The sequence below is a fragment of the Lethenteron reissneri genome, chromosome 20 (genome assembly GCF_015708825.2).
Source record: "Lethenteron reissneri isolate LAM-NWPU_2019-01 chromosome 20, ASM1570882v1, whole genome shotgun sequence".
Lineage (NCBI taxonomy): Eukaryota > Metazoa > Chordata > Hyperoartia > Petromyzontiformes > Petromyzontidae > Lethenteron > Lethenteron reissneri.
The window spans coordinates 8,595,241-8,614,823 of record NC_083798.1 but is presented as its reverse complement, the minus strand read 5'-3'; the positions used below and the strand labels follow the sequence as shown (position 1 = coordinate 8,614,823).

The 19,583-nt window shown below is 50.6% G+C and overlaps 1 protein-coding gene across 1 annotated transcript in view; it reads right to left on the bottom strand.

Moving 5' to 3' along the window:
* The window catches only part of ARHGAP21 (Rho GTPase activating protein 21), a 36,704-nt gene extending 24,109 nt beyond the window's left edge, over positions 1 to 12,595 (bottom strand). The window contains 7 exon segments of the mRNA XM_061554766.1: positions 64 to 1,891; positions 2,484 to 2,538; positions 3,555 to 3,633; positions 5,013 to 5,105; positions 6,051 to 6,096; positions 6,826 to 6,999; positions 12,081 to 12,595. Of these exon segments, the coding sequence (XP_061410750.1) occupies positions 64 to 1,891; positions 2,484 to 2,538; positions 3,555 to 3,633; positions 5,013 to 5,105; positions 6,051 to 6,096; positions 6,826 to 6,999; positions 12,081 to 12,146 (2,341 nt within the window). The 5' untranslated portion in view covers positions 12,147 to 12,595.
* Between the last annotated feature and the right edge of the window lie 6,988 nt (positions 12,596 to 19,583).

The following is a 19,583-nucleotide window of genomic DNA, read 5'->3' as shown; positions in this document are numbered from 1 at the left end:
GTGGAGGGTTTTAGGACACAAAAACATCAGTGATGAATAGAAGTTTCACTGCCTCGTACTCACCTATGAAGGGAATTGCAGCTAATGAGCTGCTTGCAGGAGTCTCGCTGACCTTGTTGACAGCCTCTTGCTCAACCTCCCTGTGGAAGCCCTTCCTGCGGTCAGTCGGCAGCCAGCCAGGGTGTAGGCCTGCTTCCTGCGCATCGACCGCAAGGATGTATGAAGGGTGGCGTAGCGGCGGTGCAGGCCGGCCTAAAGGAGGCTTTTCCCGCAGCACTACGCCAGATGTAGCGGCAAGCTCTATAACACCCGGTGATCTCTGCTGCTGCTGCTGCCTGCCAGCGGTCAAATTGCTGTGAAGTGCAGGGTACGAGCCGGTCCTATCCTTGGTCTCCTGGAGGACTGAGCAGCCCTGGCGCACACGAGTGGGCGCGCTCTGACTGTCCGATTCCGAAACGGTGCGTTCGGCCCTTACAAGCTGCGGCGGCGGGGCCACTTGTAGGCCGCTGTTGAGCAAATCTCGAGATTCCAGGGACTTTGACCTGCAGTGGTAGGCGTCGACGCTGTTTCGAGCATCGTCTGTTTTCCTCGAGTCTGGAGGCTGCGATTTTACTGATGTCGAGGAATAATCCGGCTTAAACTTCCCGGAGCGAGATTTTACGTCGTAGCGTTTGCCAAACACGGGCGGTTCGAAGCGTGCCGGTGCCATGCCCGAGCTGCCTGTGTTCTCACCACGGCACCTCTCAGAACCTCGCGGCCATGCCCTGTCCGATGAATCCCGGCATTCCTGGCTCGAGTACGTGCCCCTTTCTGTAGGAAACCTGACCGACTCTGTCGCTGTGCACACGTTGCTCTGGGAAGGTGCGTCCCCCATCGCATTCATTAAACCGCCTGAGAAATTACGTGCGGCTGAATCCTTCTGCTGCAAGAACTCATACTTGCCGGACCTGGCGATATTGTCGTTGGAGTGGGTCCGGCAATTCGGAAAGCTTGCCGGGGGGGATTCCATCGCGAGAGCGTCTTGAGACACGCTCCGCCCCCACTCCTTGGTCTGCACGTTCTCCCCAAGTCGGTCTTGAGACGCGCTGCGGCAGCGGTTGCTGCCGGCCCCCTGCTGGCCCCTGTCCTGCGACGAGCTCCTTGTGCGATAGTGCGTCGCGCTGTCGGGCGGTGCGGGCAGTGGATAGTGTGGCGCAGCGTGAGAAGTGCCGCGCAGAACGTCCAGCCGCTCCTGCAGAGTACGCGTCCCGAACGTCCGCCGGTAATCCTTGTACGTCGGGTACTGATCCCAACCTCCCTCTCTCACGTTTGCACCTGCGCGCGGCAGGTTACTGCCCTGGTCAGTGCCGCCACAGGGTAGGTAGTAGTTCCCACCGGGCGGTGCGTACGTGGCTCCCGCGGAATAGGGCTGGTTCGCGTCATGAGGTTGTGACATGTACTTCCGGACGAGGGCTTCGCCGATCCGGCTGCTCGCTTCCTGCAGCGCACTCCGAGACGTAACGCTAACCGGCATCGCCGCGGGCACCGCGGGAAGAGATGCCTTGCGCAAGACCTGCTGCGAGTCTGCTGTCTGTGGCTGGCAAGCGTGGCTCATGCTTGTGAGATCTACAACTTTTCCTGGTGGTACTATGAATGTCTTCATGCCACCCTTCTCCTGTGCGTAGAGAACTGGGCTGGACTTTGTGAGACTGTCTGAACGAGGGGGAATTGGCATGTCGAAAGAAGAGGATGCTGGTCCCATGCCGCATGTGGATGCGACATTGGAGCCTGGTTGAGAGATGCCAGAAGTGCTTGGGAAAGGATAGCTCGACATGGGTGGAGGTTCTGGGATGTTGTGGGCCTTCCCCTTGTAAGAGTCATTTCCTTTTAAATAAGCATCTTGGGAGTAAGCCTGAAAACATAAATATTTACACCGTTAATACATCAACGTTACCTACAGAATTCACAGTGCACAATATTTTTTATCTTAATGATGTAATTGATTAAATTAGTTCCAAAAATGCTTAAGTGTTATGGTTGAATAACCACTTAAACCTACAGGCATGTGGAGGCCTTCATCCAGCATTGGATTGACAAACAGTTGCACATGTACATATTTATAATGTGCGGCTGCTGTGAGAATTTGATCAAAAGCCAAAGTGATTTCCTGCTAAAATGAGGATTGAGGCCGTGTTCATCTCCTGTTTAAAGCTATGTGCCAGTGGTGGAATTTCTACATTCAAAAAGCAGGGGAAGGTCTATCCATAGGACCACCACTGTTGACTTCCCTACAAAGTGGTTGTCATTTTATTGGCCCTCGAGGGATGATGGACTGAGTCAAACATAAACACAGGATTTTAATTTGCAACCTTTAATAATAATTTACATGTATAAGGTGCATTTCATTCATAGATCCCAATATGATTACGAGCTGCTCGCTCTACCGCAGAGCCACCTGGTATTTAGAACTGTCATAAGTAAATAATGATTATACATTTTCTTACCAACTGTAAAATATCCTCATCCTTGGGCATCACAGAGAGCCGCAGTAGCAGATCACTGCAACACACACAAAGTGTATACACACACATCATACAATATGGCACCTTCACATATCTTCTTCCACAGAAAAAAATGGACACATCCCGTCAGCCACACAGCCATGTGGGAATGCATAATTTCAGTTGCATTGGTTTAATACAAGAGCTATGGACCGATTTCTACTTTCTGTGTCTCAAGAGTAGTCAGGCTTGCTCGAATCAATGCTGGTGAACTGCAAGATATCTATAAGCAAGGAGCATTTCTCTTAGACATGGGTTATAGGTCAACAAATATAATACAAACACCAAATAATAATTAGCATTGTTGTGGAGAACCACTATGCTATATATTGTTAATCATTCTCCACAATGAAGCTAAACATGATTTTACGTATTACACACAAACGTAGCTTAACGGCAAAGCAGTGTGCATGTGTTAGACACGGTTCCCCATACTATCATGTGCACTGCCAACATACTGCGACAGACCACAAAAATACATAACTCCATTTATATTACTACTACTATGGTTACTGTTCCCATGAACTTCACTCGTTGATTCCTCCACCCATGTTGAGGACTGTCTACCACATTGTTTCGTCTCACACCACTGTAGGTCACAAAAACACTCACTCACTTAACCATTCCATCACCCAATCACTCATCACAATGCAGATCATGACCATTCTCTTCCTCCTTCTTACCTCTCACTGCTCCACTTTGGAATTCCCTCCCATAGTCTCTTTTCCCAGAATAGTAACACATTTCTGAATTGATCGAGGTTATTATACAATTCTGGGAAATGGGACGATGGGTGGGAATTCCCAAGTTGAGCAGTGCGAGGGAAGAGGAGAAACTAGTGTTGTGATCTGCAGTGTGGTGTCAATGGGAGGGCACGTTTTCGAGTGAGTGCCGTTTGTTGCTGGACGCTTGACATTTTGTGCCTTTGCCTTTCAGCCTGTGCTCAGCAGCAACTGTGTTTAAGAATACATGTGTACATTCTGAAACAACACGAGAGAGAAACAACAAACTCACCAGTTTTGAATGAGAGAGATGACTTGAGAGTAGCTTTTACCAATGATGCTCTCACCATTAACTTGCACAATTCTGTCTCCTAGAAAAATCACAAAGGAACGTGTTTTACACTGTTTCTTAAATAATACTGCACTTATGCACATACACGATGACGCAAAGCATGTGCATATGCGATGTGGATGTTTAACACAATGCAAAAGTCCAAACGTCAAAGTAATTTCCTGTTCAAGTGAGCTATGAGGTGGTGTTCAAATCCTATTTACAGCTCTGGTATAGTGGTGGACGGACATTCCACAATCTTATGGTAGGGTTGAGTTAATTAATAGGACTACCGTTACCCAGAATGATCTCGGCTGGCCAGCCTGAAAATTTGTATATGGCCACCCCAATTGTTTGCATGTGTGCCATGTGTGTAGATGTGCAAGTGTATTTATCTGTGAATATAGCACACTGATAAGAGTGTGAGGCTGATAGATGCTCAGGTGCAGTCTTGGGGTGGCTCCCGACTGGTCAATTATGTTATGTATGCTGATATGGTAATTTCTGCTCACTGAGGACAGAGGAGCGACACTCACAATGAGTGTTGCCCTGGGCGGCTAAAACGCAGCAAGTTGGCAAAGTGGGGAGAACATGTGGTGCATCTGACAGTCATTTCAGTCAGTCATCCCATTATAGATCTGGGTCTGTCCTGTGACCTCCTGCCAGGGAGCCTTCCACATTCACCTTACCTCAAAGTGCACCAATCCTGGTGGTGCAAGAACTATGGTAACATCACTGCTACTGAATGGTGGCTGTTGTGTGTATACTTGTATATGTGTTGTTATTTGTACGTGCGATTATATATGTGTATGTATGCTTGCATACGTGTAAATTCATGCTAGTCATGTATGTTTAATATTTTTAGGTTTTTTCGGTAAAGTCACGTAGGTAAAAAAAAATTAATTTAAATTAATAAAAGTAAAACAAAAATAAAATAAAAAATCACGACGTTTCGGAGGCAACACAAGCTTCCGTCTTCAGGTGGAACCGTCACAGCTATCGTGCTTCCGTCTTCAGGTGGAACCGTCACAGCTATCGTGCTGTGACGGTTCCACCTGAAGACGGAAGCTTGTGTTGCCTCCGAAACGTAGTGATTTTTAATTTTTTTTTATTTTACTTTTAATAATTTTAATTTTTTACCTACGTGACTTTACCGAAAAAACCTAAGAATATGAATCCTTGCAGTCACGAAAGCTTCAAATCTAGAATGTATGTTTCAACTGACACACTGGACACTTGCATACAAGATGTTCAATCCAAAGTGACTCTTCTGGTGAAAAATGTCAACGAAAAATGTTGTAACCAATAAAAACAAACTTTAAATTGTAACCGTCTGAGTGCGTGCCGCTCACTCTGCCACTGAGCCACATGGCGGAACACTGTATGTGACATTGGTATAAAGGCAATGCAAGATGGCACCTGTTTGCAGGCCAGCCTCACTCGCTGGGCTTCCCTCCTTCACCTGCTTCACAAAGATGGTGTCCATGGGCTCCTGCCGAGTCCTGCCAGCTTCTGTGCAGCACAGCAGAGCAAGCAGAGCACAATGCGAATGACCTACATCTCTCTCTCTCCCTCTCTTACTGAACTGGTGATACAAACTAGGGTAGTGAAATGCACCAGCGGCAGCATGTTTGCTGCTTGTTGCAGTGGTTCATGGTTCAACACCGACAGGCTACCCTGGTTAATACGGTGTATTTATTGTAAGTACTTCATGCCGTCTGATTCACAGTGGATATTTAAGGTCCCGTGACCTTATTTAAAACGAGTAGGCCATTATGTGCCGGTGTCAGTCTAAATTTTCCAAACTAAAAATATTACACCACAAAATGATAAATTAGGAAACATAGCAATCATCGTCCCTAATGGCTGGTGCCGATTCACCTTGTTGCTGCACAGAGACAAACGTACTGGGGGTACTGCTAAAACGTGTGAGACAAGACGCAAGGCCCTTTAGCATTTAAGTACCATATACATACAAAATGTTATGAATTAATTATTACAAAGGGAACATTCATAATATTACTAACTTCTGCACACTGGACTTGCAATCCAGAATTAGCAAATCTGATTCCATCTCTTGGTGTGGCAGATGAATGGTGTAAGTTTATTAAATCCCGCCCACCCCCTCTGTCCACCCAGAAGTATGAATGGGTGCACTACCGCGAGAATTAGATTGGGGTAGAGTGTGACTATGCCCACCTCTTGCAGCAACGTGTCCGATCAACGTAGAGCAGCAGACAAAATGCCCTCTAGTGGTGGCCCTTTCACCATTAGTGGCTTGAGCTAACAACTGCAGGGCTGTACCTATATTTTTTTACTATCTGCTGATTAACACTTTATTATTGAGTTTCAGAGGTAAACATGCAACAAAAAATGAATGGAACGTTATACAGAGCGTGTAATCTCATATCCCTGTACTCATGCCAGAAAGGTGAGTGCGACCAGGTGACCACACACCTGCAGTGAGCTGACAGGGGTCCCCCCCCCTTTCTGCCTCCTCCTCCTGCAAAAAAAAAAGTAAAAAAATTTACTGAGCACTGGCCCAAAATATGTGGCCAGAGACAAACAGTATACAACCACAAATATCTGCTTTGACAGTATCCCACTATTTGGCCTTAGGTCTTCTCTTCCTATTGGTTGCCAGACTCTTGGAGACCATTCCAATGTCTGTCTTAGCAATCGTCTCTCCCCCATCCTGCCTAATCACATTTACAACACTTACCTGCCATGTTCTCTTCTGGACTTCTGCATTGATTATCCTGTATTGCCATGACATTGTGATATATTTTAGGATAATTATCATTGACACTCTGTGAAGGTTGTGTGGGAAAACAAGTGTTATAGCAGGATATGTGTATTCTATAGACAGCAGAGAGGTGCATGTCGGGAATTACAATGAGACATCAGGGTGGAAGATATGGATTACAGACCATACGCAGGTTGAAGATATCCAAAGCGTTAAAAAAAATAGTCGGCTTGGGCAGGATGCGTCACTAAGGGACAATGAAAAATAATAACGGAGTGGCAGCCAAGGAATGAAATGGATCCATGTGGCAGCCAAGGATTGGACGTCGAGCTCGGAGAAGGAGTGATGAGATCTATTCGTGTGCAGGTGCTGGATAGATTGTTGCATCTCAGGATCATGAGAGGTGGCAGCAGCTTGGGGAGTCATTCATCCAGCAGTGGATTAATCATGGCTGATGATGATAATAAGACTGTACAGGGCTTGTACCTTCTGGTAGGACGTGGACTCTGGTGGGTAGACAATGAAGTGGCGCAGAGTAAAGCCAAACCCTTGGAGCCCTTTGTGGAGTATGACCGTGCGGGGACCAGACCAGGAAAAGATGTCTTCATCCACTACCCGTTCCGTCTCTCCCACCACACTGCCATTGCCAGAGAACCGCGTCTGCAGCCAATCAACAAAACAATTAACACGTCATTAAATTCACACAAATAATCAAGCACTCAAGTCAGCAGTCCCAGTTGCTCACCACAGATCCAAGCCCCAAAGTGTAAAGTGGTAGCAACAATCAGCACTATAAACACACTGTACATCAGTCACAATAGACAAACGCTAACAGGTTTCTTGAATTAAGAACGTGTATTGTAAGAGCTTAGTGAAAATATACGACAGGAGAGCATTCCACAGTGCAGCAGTGCAAGGGAAGAAGCAGAAAGAGAAGTGTCGTGACCTGCAGTGTGGAGATTGAACACAGCATGGATGAGATAGAACAGTCGGTCTGGTGGGTGATTGGATGAATGAGCGACCGAGTGTGTTATTGTGACCTGCACTATGGTGTTCAACCACCCTCCTGCAGGTAGCAACAACACACTCACTTACCTACTCACCCGCCTACTCATTTGCACACCCACTCCCTCACCAGACTGACTTATGTCTTATCCATAGTGTGTTGAAGTACCATGCTGCAGGTGACGACGCTTCTCTTTCGACCTTTCCTCGCACTGCTCTACTTTGGAATTCTCTCTCAACGTCTCTATTCCCCAAGCTCTTATAATAAGTAGCTCAATTCAAGAAATGCGTTCAGTCTGAAGTATTGCAACTTTAATGGTGCTGTTTGTTGCTGGCTGCTTACCGTTTTGGGCCTGTGCTCAGCAACGGCGTACAAAGCTAAACACAACCACGCCTGATATACACTACCAACCAAACGCACTGTAGTAGTGTGCACTAGGCAAATAGCATCCATACAATCGCATGGTTATTAAAACAGGACATGCGTAGGTCACTGCTTGGCTCAATGTCTGCAGTGGCAATAATAATCATGCGAATAATAAGCCTATGTGAAGGTAATGGTGCTGAGCCATCAGAAGGCACAGCAGCGCTCCGATTGACTCCGTGATGCAGGCAAAGTCATGTGGATGTTTCCAAGAGAGGCATACCAGTTGTGTATATCTGTTGGATTAATTACAATAAATGCACAAAAAATGCATCCGACCATGCGGTAGCGCAAGCAGCTCACAATCGGGAAGGTTGCGAGTACAGATCCTGGTTGGTGGTTGACTCAGTCGATTATCCCTTCTTCCAAGGCTGATGAAGCGAGTACCACTTTGCGGAGAAGTCAATGCTGGCTGTCCTATAGATAGACTCCCCCCCCCTACCATAGGAATGTGCGATGTACATCATTGGTTGTGCAGGGCTGTAAACAGGAGATGAACACTGCCTCAATGTGCATTTGGGCAGGAAATCACTTGGACTGTTGTCCAAATTCTTACTGTCGCATCAGTACGTTATAAATATGTACACATGCAGCCGTTTATTAATCCACTGCTGGATGAAGACTTCCGCATGCCTCGAGTCTTAGGGGTTATTTGACTATACTTTACCACACTGACCAATGCGGGCTGAAGTTGGGTGGGGGGGCACAGATGTGGGAGCACAGAAGCAAAATAAATGCAATGTATTGTTTCTGCACTGTCATTGCTGCGCATCAACGTTTATCAACCTATACCACCTATTATGCATTTTTATCACGTATCCAAGCATTATTCAGGCTCATCCCTGTGTAACTTCTGAAATGTAGTGTAATGGTCCTTTAATATACAAAATGACACTTCAGCATGAACGCTACTTGTAACAGGGTGGTCAGAAAACAATCCATGACCACTTCCCCATCAGCCAAGCGCGAGTAGATTAAAACAATCATGTGTAAAACAAAATCAATTTCACCATCATCAACCATCTTCAATTCACTGGCGGATGAAGCCTCCTCAAGCCACCGCCACCTCTCATAACCCTGCGATGGAACAATCCACCCAGCCCCTGCACATAAACTTATTTAATCATTCCATCTCCTCGATGGATGTCTGCTCGGATGCGTTACAACCCTTGGCTGCCACTCCGTTATTATTCTCGACTGTCATTCATCGTCCCTTCTAGCCGTGATGTGGCCTGCCCACGCCCACTTCAAATGTCTTGAGAATATGGATGTTGTTCTATAGATAGACTCCCCCTACCATATGTTCCTTTGTATCTCAGTTTAATTCCAAGCATGTGTCTCTCCATGCTTCTTTGCGCACTTTTTCAGTTTTCCTAAAAAAAATTGTGAATGACCATGAACCGTATACATCATCATATCAGGTCATACAGTCATTGAAAATGTTCTTCTTTAGGCAAATTTAAATGTTGTTAATTTAACTCTTGATAAAAATATTTAAAGTTAACATTGCCGATATATGTCTAGGCCATACAAAATAATCATGAGCATCATCATTGGGAATATAAGTAGAAACAAAAAATTCAACTAGGACCCATGTTCCACAGAAAAGGGGCCTTGCTGATAAAAATCTGGCAGCCCATCAGTATTGGTTGAAGAAAATCTGACTGCTGATGAGACACCACATTCATGTTGAAATTGGTCCAGAGTTTGGTGTGTTGAACCAATCCTGCTGATATTGTGCACTCCCAAATAGGTGATGGGATGTGTAAAAAAGTAATTAATTAATTAATTCAAGTGGAGGGATACGTGTGAAGGTGTTGTCTTCTTGCTTATCATCATGTCTCTCAAGTTTACGTGTGTAATGACTTATACTTGCATTAATAATGTAAGCGCATTCGAATATGCAATCGATCGTTACAACTTATCTGTGTGCAATAAGGATGTCTATAAGTGCATTGCTTAGTGCTCGGGGACTGACATTTCACAAAAATATATACCACGTAGTGGACGCTAGGGAATTCAAATGGAGGTACATGGGTGGTAGAATGCAATCAGTGAAATAACTGACAACTCTGCGGTTTGTAAAAAGCCACTCACTCCCTCGACCAAGAAACTACTGATCAGGCACAGTGACGTACAGGCACATTCCGGCAGCGTTCAGCTGGGATCGTCATCAGTTAAGAGCCCCAATTAAACAGTCCCGAGTGTTGACGCAGGAACATTGGTGTGTAATATTAAAGAAAAAGGATATTCCGACACAAATGCTTGTTTTTAGATGTGTACCTCACAACTAATTAGTAAATGACATCAGCAGTTGGCATGTGATCTCAGAATTCGGTTTAAAAGGCACATTTTACAAATGTTTGGGGGTGTTTACGTTATTTGTGTGCATTATGAAATGAGCCCTACATTGCTCGAGCGTTGCGAATGCGCCAGGCTGAATGTGGCTCATTGGAAGCTATCACTGATGCCCATGATCAAGGGGGTCCTTGTTAAGGCCGGATGTCGACCCATAATCGCGTTGTGGATGGCTTGCTAGAGCAGCTTGCACTCAAACATTCCAACGCTACTGGCAGCATTCGAGCGCAGAACGCCGGAATCTCTATCAGAATATAACCCGTGATTGTTAACCGATATCCGGTAAACCAGTTATACCGTTTTGAGAATCGATTACCGGTTCTGAAAGTCAGGAACAGGCAACAGTTTCCTGTAAACAATGAATGCACTGATTTAATAAATGCATGTGCCCCATTGTTGAAAATACCACGCCAGGAGTTCAAATCGAACCAGTACCCTCTGGATTGTAATTCCAGTCCACCTACCACAACAGTCCCTTCGATCACACCCCGAGACGCTGTCCCTTTCCCCCCGCAGTCACTGTCCCTACTCCTCGTTCCACGGAATCCCTCTCAATCCGGTAACTCCCCTCTACACCCCCCTCACGAGGACCCCCCGATCCCTCTTACTGGGGGACCCCTCTGCTCCCCCAAGAACTCCCGGCTCCCCGCGCTTGCCTCCACGCCCCTCCCGTCTCTCTCACCCCGGGGCCCAGATCCCTCTCACCCAGGACCCACACCCCTCTCACCCAGGACCCACATCCCTCTCACTCAGGACCCACATCCCTCTCACCAGGACCCACACCCCTCTCACCCAGGACCCACATCCCTCTCGCCCAGGACCCACACCCCTCTCACCAGGACCCACACCCCTCTCACCAGGACCTACATCCCTCTCACCAGGACCTACATCCCTCTCACCAGGACCCACACCCCTCTCACCAGGACCCACATCCCTCTCACCCAGGACCCACATCCCTCTCACCCAGGACCCACATCCCTCTCACCCAGGACCCACATCCCTCTCGCCCAGGACCCACATCCCTCTCGCCCAGGACCCACACCCCTCTCACCAGGACCCACACCCCTCTCACCAGGACCCACATCCCTCTCGCCCAGGACCCACACCCCTCTCACCAGGACCCACACCCCTCTCACCAGGACCTACATCCCTCTCACCCAGGACCCACACCCCTCTCACCAGGACCCACACGCCTCTCACCCAGGACCCACACCCCTCTCACCAGGACCCACACCCCTCTCACCAGGACCCACACCCCTCTCACCAGGACCCACACCCCTCTCACCAGGACCCACACCCCTCTCACCAGGACCCACACCCCTCTCACCAGGACCTACATCCCTCTCACCCAGGACCCACACCCCTCTCACCAGGACCCACACGCCTCTCACCCAGGACCCACACCCCTCTCACCAGGACCCACACCCCTCTCACCAGGACCCACACGCCTCTCACCCAGGACCCACACCCCTCTCACCAGGACCCACACCCCTCTCACCAGGACCCACATCCCTCTCACCCAGGACCCACACCCCTCTCACCAGGACCCACACCCCTCTCACCAGGACCTACATCCCTCTCACCCAGGACCCACACCCCTCTCACCAGGACCCACACGCCTCTCACCCAGGACCCACACCCCTCTCACCAGGACCCACACCCCTCTCACCAGGACCCACACGCCTCTCACCCAGGACCCACACCCCTCTCACCAGGACCCACACCCCTCTCACCAGGACCCACATCCCTCTCACCCAGGACCCACACCCCTCTCACCAGGACCCACACCCCTCTCACCAGGACCCACATCCCCTCGCCCATCCCTCACCCCATGTCCGCCACGGCACACAGTGCCCCCCCTGCTGCTGCCCCGAGGTCCCCCCCCGCCCCACCGCCACGCGCTCCCGAGTCCCCTCGCACTCAGAGACCGCGCGGCGCCCCCCGCGCGTCTCACCCGCGGGGGCGCCGGGCCGCTCGCCTCCCCGTCCCGCCCGTCCGCCTCCCTGGGCCGCGTCGCCATCTTTGTTGGCTGGGGCCGCCGCTGCTGTCGCTGCTGCTTCCCCGCGCTCGTCGCCGTCCCCGCTCTCCTCGCCTCTCCTCTTCACTCCTCTTCCTCGCTCTCGCGCCTCCTCTCACTGCTCCTTCATTTCGCGGCCCTCTCTTCCACCTCGTCTCGCCACTCCTCCTGCGCTCGTCGTGCTGCTTGCTGGTGATGGTGGGGAGGCCGCACCCTTCTCCCCCCGGGGTGAGGAGGAGGGTGAGGGACCACTCCTCCTCCTCCTCGTCTGCCTCCTGCGCCTCTTCTTGTCCTCCTCCACCTCCCGCTCCTCCTCGTTCCTCTACGCGCCGCGCCGCGCGGCCATGCTCCGCCGCGGTGCGGTGAGAGGCGGAGAGGCGGTGGCGAGAGGGAGGAGAGGAGGAGGCGGCGGCGGCTCACGGCGCAGACGACGAGAGACGCGGCGATGGCGCGGGCCGCCCGCCAGGGGGCGCTCCACCCACCCCCCAAGTCAACCCCCCCCCAAATTCACCCCCCCCCCCCAAATTCACCCCCCCCCCCAATTAACCCCCCCCCCCCAAATTCACCCCCCCCCCAAATTAACCCCCCCCCCAAATTCACCCCCCCCCCCCCCAAAAAATTAACCCCCCCCAATTCAGCCACTCCCCCATCCCCCTCACCCCGCCCCGCCTCCTTCCCCCTGTGACTCCTCCTCTGGCTCCTGGAGCAGTCAGGCTGATGACAAAACCTCAACACTTTGCTAAATTACGCTGCGTGGCCTGAACATAAACACGCATAACAGGCGATGTTTCGGGCAGTGGCCCTTCATAATACATCATATTTTTTTTAAGTCACCGATGCGACCGACGAATTTGTTGAGTTTGTTGTATTGTTAACTAGCGGAAGTACCCGGCTTTGCCCGGGTGAAAAATATATTTCTTGAAAACCTTACATATATATATGTCGAGGTCGCTAGCCCCCGAGATCCCTCCCTCGATAATGTTAACGGCCGGGCTAGCATCATCAATCGCCCCCCCGCTGCTAAGCGAACCGCTGCTAAGTTCCTCACCCCTGGTGTGGGAGCCGTCGCCCGAGGATTCCCCTCCACCGCGGGTCCGCGTAATGGGCATGGTTAATTACCGATTAGTATTCTTCCCCTCTCTACTACGATACTTCCCTTTCCTAATCGCGCGCCTGCAACCCACACGGAGCGAACGCACGCACGCCCACACACACGCCGCTCCGCGCACTCCAACTCAACTCACGTTATACTCGCGCACCTGTATCACACACGGAGTGAACACACGCGACACCCACTCTCGCACCGCTCTGCGCAGCGCTCCCCCGAGGCGAGCCGCAGCACTACAGAATCACTGCGTACCCACGCGCAACCCGCGCGCTCAGCTCCGCGCAGCGCTCACTCACGTGGCGAACCACTGTGCACACAGCGCACCCACACGCTCACACTGCACGACAAGATCACGCGAGACCACGCTTCGCTATTAATGATTTATTATAGGCCACCTGCGAATTGATGTTGAATCAGTGAGTCGACGAGGCTGGCCTATTCCACTAAACCTGTACCTATTCCCTATTTATCGGCTTACGATACCCTACTTTACCTCCCCACTCACTGTTTGGTGCCCGCGGAGGTTCGCTGCTCTCTGCGCTAACAGCGTACCTCGATGCGTCGCACGGACGTCCGGGTCGCTGGCTGGAACTCCTGCTGGTCCGCTGGCCTGGAGAGAAGGGGCGATTTCCCCTCTCCGCTCCTCTATTTATCCTCCCTACCTCAAAGGGGATGCTGCGCTGAACAATGGGCTCGTGCACCCCAAGCCCGTGCACGGCGGTTCCCCGGGCGCTGTTGATATGCTAATCAGTGAGCGACGTTGGCGGCGTACCTCCTAATTACTCCCTTACCCTTCCTAACAATGGGGCCTGCGCGCTCCAGCGCAATTATCCCAACCCCCCATGACTATGCGCAACAGCCCCTGTGACCCCGCTATTCATGCTGTCCCGTGCCTCCCCTGCTTGCCCCGTCGACCCGTGGGGGTGTGTGTGGGGGGAAATGCGCCTCAACCGCGGTGGCCGAATGCCCCACGCCGCGACCACACCATATTAAGGCCGGCCGCGGCGCCGCGGTGCCACGTAGCACGGGGGGGGGGGTCATCCAATTCCCTGATCGCCGGAAACCGTGAGAATTAATCCCGATAAGGGTCTCTCGGATAAAAACCGGTCGATCAGGTGACCTTCCCTTCCAGCTCTATGGGGGGGGGGGGGGGGAATGCGTGCGGGTGTGTGCTTATGTGGGGCGGGTGATGGGGGGCAGTGCGGTGGGGGAAGCCGGGCGGCTCCCTGGTTCGGCAGAGCGGCCCCGTCGTTGTGGCACCACATATACACAGATACTAAGGTATTGTCAAAGCCCGGTGGGCTGTTTGTACATTTCTCCACCAACAAATATATAAGAGGCTTTCACAAGTCCAAAAAGTTTTAGAAAGTGTGGGGTAAATAGTTGATGTCAAAAGGTTTCCGAAAATTGTGGTCTCCCCCCCCCCCCTCAAAAAATATCTTTACCCCTCGTAGGTATATATACTAACAACACCTTACATACAACAGAGGAAGTGGTATCTATTGACTCTGTAGTAGTATCTACTGACTGTACCGTAGTATCTACTGAGCCAGTAGTAGCTACTGACTGTGTAGTAGTATTTAGTGACTGTAATAACTACTGACCATAGTAGTATTTACTGGGCCTACAGTAGTATCTACCGACTATATACTCGTAACGACTAACTGTATAGTATCTGCTGACTCTATAGTTGTATCCACTGACTATAGTAGTAACTACAAAATCTATAGCAGTATCTACTCACTCAATAATAGTATCTACTGACTCTAGTAGCTACTCACCGTGGTAGTATGTACTGACTGTATAGTAGTATATACTGACTGTAGCAGTATTGACTGACTGTAGCGGTATATACTGACTGTTTTAGTATTTACTATAGCGGTATCTACCAACTCGATAGCAGTATCTACTATTGCTACAGCAGTGTATACCGACTGAGGTCGTACCTGCTATCACTACAGCAGTGCATACTGCTGTGTTGGTACCTGTTATGATGAGAGGAGTACATATTGTGGTGGTGGTACCTGGTATGATAACAGCAGTACATACCGAGTGTGGTGGCACCTGCTATGACGACAGCAGTACATACTGTGGTGGTGGTACCTGCTATGATTACAGCAGTGCATATTGACTGTACTCATCATTCACCCTCACCATTCACCACTCACAACTCACCCTTACCACTCATCCTCACCACTCACCACTCCCACTCACTATTCACCATTCACCCTCACAACTCACCACTCACCAATCTCCCTCACCAATCTCCCTCACCAATCTCCCTCACCACTAACCCTCACCACTAACCCTCACCACTCTCCCTCACCACTCTCCCTCACCACTCACTCTCACCATTCACCCTCACCATTCAGCCTCACCACTCACGCTCACCACTCACCATCACAACCACCACTCACCCTCACCACACAACCTCACCCTCACTACTCACCTATGACGACAGCAGTACATACTGTGGTGGTGGTACCTGCTATGATTACAGCAGTGCATATTGACTGTACTCATCATTCACCCTGACCATTCACCACTCACCACTCACCCTCACCACTCACCACTCATCCTCACCAATCACACCCTCAACAATCACCACTCACCCTCACCACTCACGCTCACCACTCACCCTCACCACTCACTCTCACCACTCACCCTCACAACAACCACTCACCCTCACTGCTCACCACTCACCCTCACTACTCACCCTCACCACTCACCACTCATCCTCACCAATCACACCCTCACCAATCACCACTCACCCTCACCACTTGCCATTCACCCTCACCACTCACCACTCACCCTCACCATTCACCCTCACCACTCTCCCTCACCACTCTCCCTCACCACTCACCAGTCATGCTCACCACTCACCATCACTACTCACCACTCACCCTCAACACTCACCCTCACCGCTCACCACTCACCCTCACCACTCACCCTGACCACTCACCACTCATCCTCACCAATCACACCCTCACCAATCACCACTCACCCTCACTGCTCACCCTCACTGCTCACCCTCACCACTCACCCTCACCACTTATCCTCACCAATCACCACTCACCCTCACCACTCACCCTCACCAATCACCACTCACCCTCACCACTCACCCTCACCATTCACCCTCACCACTCTCCCTCACCACTCTCCCTCACCACTCTCTCTCACCACTCACCCTCACCACTAACCAGTCACGCTCACCCTCACTACTAACCACTCACCCTCAACACTCACCCTCACCACTCACCCTCACCACTCACCACTCACCACTCATTCTCACCAATCACACCCTCAACAATCACCACTCACCCTCACCACTCACCCTCACCACTCACGCTCATCCTCACCACTCACCCCTCACTAATCACCACTCACAACCGCCACTCACCCTCACCACTCACTCTTACCACCCACCCTCACCACTCACCCTCACAACAACCACTCACCCTCACTACTCACCCTCACCACTTATCCTCACCAATCACCACTCACCCTCACCACTCACCCTCACCACTCACCCTCACCATTCACCCTCACCACTCTCCCTCACCACTCTCCCTCACCACTCTCCCTCACCACTCTCCCTCACCACTCACCCTCACCACTAACCAGTCACGCTCACCACTCACCCTCACTACTCACCACTCACCCTCAACACTCACCCTCACAGCTCACCACTCACCCTCACCACTCACCCTCACCACTCACCACTCATTCTCACCAATCACACCCTCAACAATCACCACTCACCTTCACCCTCACCACTCACCACTCACGCTCATCCTCACCACTCACCCCTCACTAATCACCACTCACAACCGCCACTCACCCTCACCACTCACTCTTACCACTCACCCTCACCACTCACCCTCACAACAACCACTCACCCTCACTACTCACCCTCACCACTTATCCTCACCAATCACCACTCACCCTCACCACTCACCCTCACCAATCACCACTCACCCTCACCACTCACCCTCACCATTCACCCTCACCACTCTCCCTCACCACTCTCCCTCACCACTCTCCCTCACCACTCACCCTCACCACTCACCACTCATTCTCACCAATCACACCCTCAACAATCACCACTCACCCTCACCACTCACTAATCACCTCTCACAACCGTCACTCACCCTCACCACTCACTCTTACCACTCACCCTCACCACTCACCCTCACAACAACCACTCACCCTCACAACAACCACTCACCCTCACTACTCACCCTCACCACTCATCCTCACCAATCACACCCTCACCACTCACCCTCACCAATCACCACTCTCCCTCACCACTCTCCCTCACCACTCTCCCTCACCACTCTTCCTCACCACTCACCTTCACCAGTCACGCTCACCACTAACGCTCACCACTCATCCTCACTACTCACCCTAACCACTCACCACTCACCCTCAACACTCACCCTCACCACCACCACTCACCCTATTCCCGTTTTAAAAACTTACTTACGTGTCGCCAAGTATCCTTGAGGGTGATTGGTGATTGGTGAGGGAGAGTGGTGAGGGTAAGTAGTGAGGAATAGTGGTGAGGGTGAGTTGTGAGGGTAAGTGGTGAGGGTGAGTGGTGAGTGGTCAGTGATAGTGAGTGTTGAGGGTGAGTGGTGATGGTGAGTGAGGGAGAGTAGTGAGGGAGAGTGGTGAAGGTGTATATATAGATTGCCCACCCGGCTGACGCTGGGTACTGGGGCCGTTACCCCCCCCCCCCCCCGCGCTACAATAATACTGTCTAATCGCTATAATTTTATTATCTACCGACCCTATAATAGTAATTGCACACATTGGGGTGGGGGGGGGAGTGAAGAGGATGTGAAACTTTGATGAATTTACCTCAGCGTCGCGTGTTAATGCGTGTGCATATTTTTAACGGGAATTCAAAATGGCGTCCACCCCACAGCGAAGGCGTTGCTACCCGTTGCCAGGGGCAACCGCCGTGGTCCGCGACGATCGGCAATCTAACCTATATAATTCATTTTTTGTCTGTCTGTCTGTCTGTCCGTCCGTCTGCGTACGCTCCCTTGCGGGGGATGTAGCTCTCGGACCGTGGGGTTCGCCGAGATTAAATTTTGCAGGTGGGCACGCCCCCGGCCCCGCGGTAAACTTAGGCATTTCCGATTTTTCGTCTCTAAACTTTAAATCGGCCCGATTATCGATTTAGTGCGATTTCTCTTTATATATTTATTTAAATATTTATTTTTTTATTTAATATTGCCGGCCGGCGCGGACCACGGCGGTTGCCCCTGGCAACGGGTAGCAACAACTTCGCTGCGGGGTGGACGCCATTTTTAATTCCCGTTAAAAATATGTGCACGCATTAACACGCGACTCTGAGGTAAATTAATCAAAGTTTCACGTCCTCTTCACTCCCCCCCCACCCCAATGTGTGCAATTACTATTATAGGGTCGGTAGATAATAAAATTATAGCGATTAGACAGTATTATTGTAGCGCGGGGGGGGGGAGTGTTAACGGCCCCAGTACCCAGCCTCAGCCGGGTGGGCAATCTAGGCGAGGCCGGAGGCTCTGCACAGTACTAGGCCTCGACACGCAACTCTGTCAGGCGACGACTTTGTGGTATAAACTCGATATACCCAGCGTTGCCCTGAGGAAAAATACATTTCAAATCTTCTGAAAACTTTAAAACATAACATCCCAATGAAAATACAACTGTGTAATTAAAACTCTAAACCCGACCGCGCCAAGAATCGATTCTCTGAATCGCGAAAATGAATCGAAGGTTGTAGATTCATTTTGAATCGCCCTATTCCTGCGACGTTTGCTTAACATTTCCCACACACACATTCACACATTTAGCTTTTACATTTATCATACAAAACGTCAGCATGTACTGCTGTCATCATAGGTAAAAATATATACACCTTCACCACTCTCCCTCACCACTCTCCCTCACTCACCATCACCACTCACCCTCAACACTCACTATCACTCACTATCACTCACCACTCACTATCACTGACCACTCACCACTCACCCTCACCACTTACCCTCACAACTCACCCTCACCACTATTCCTCACTACTTACCCTCACCACTCTCCCTCACCAATCACCAATCACCCTCAAGGATACTTGGCAACACGTAAGTAAGTTTTTAAAACGGGAATAGGGTGAGTGGTGGTGGTGAGGGTGAGTGTTGAGGGTGAGTGGTGAGTGGTTAGGGTGAGTAGTGAGGATAAGTGGTGAGCGTGAGTGGTGAGCGTGACTGGTGAGGGTGAGTGGTGAGGGAGAGTGGTGAGGGTGAGTGGTTGTTGTGAGGGTGAGTGGTTGTTGTGAGGGTGAG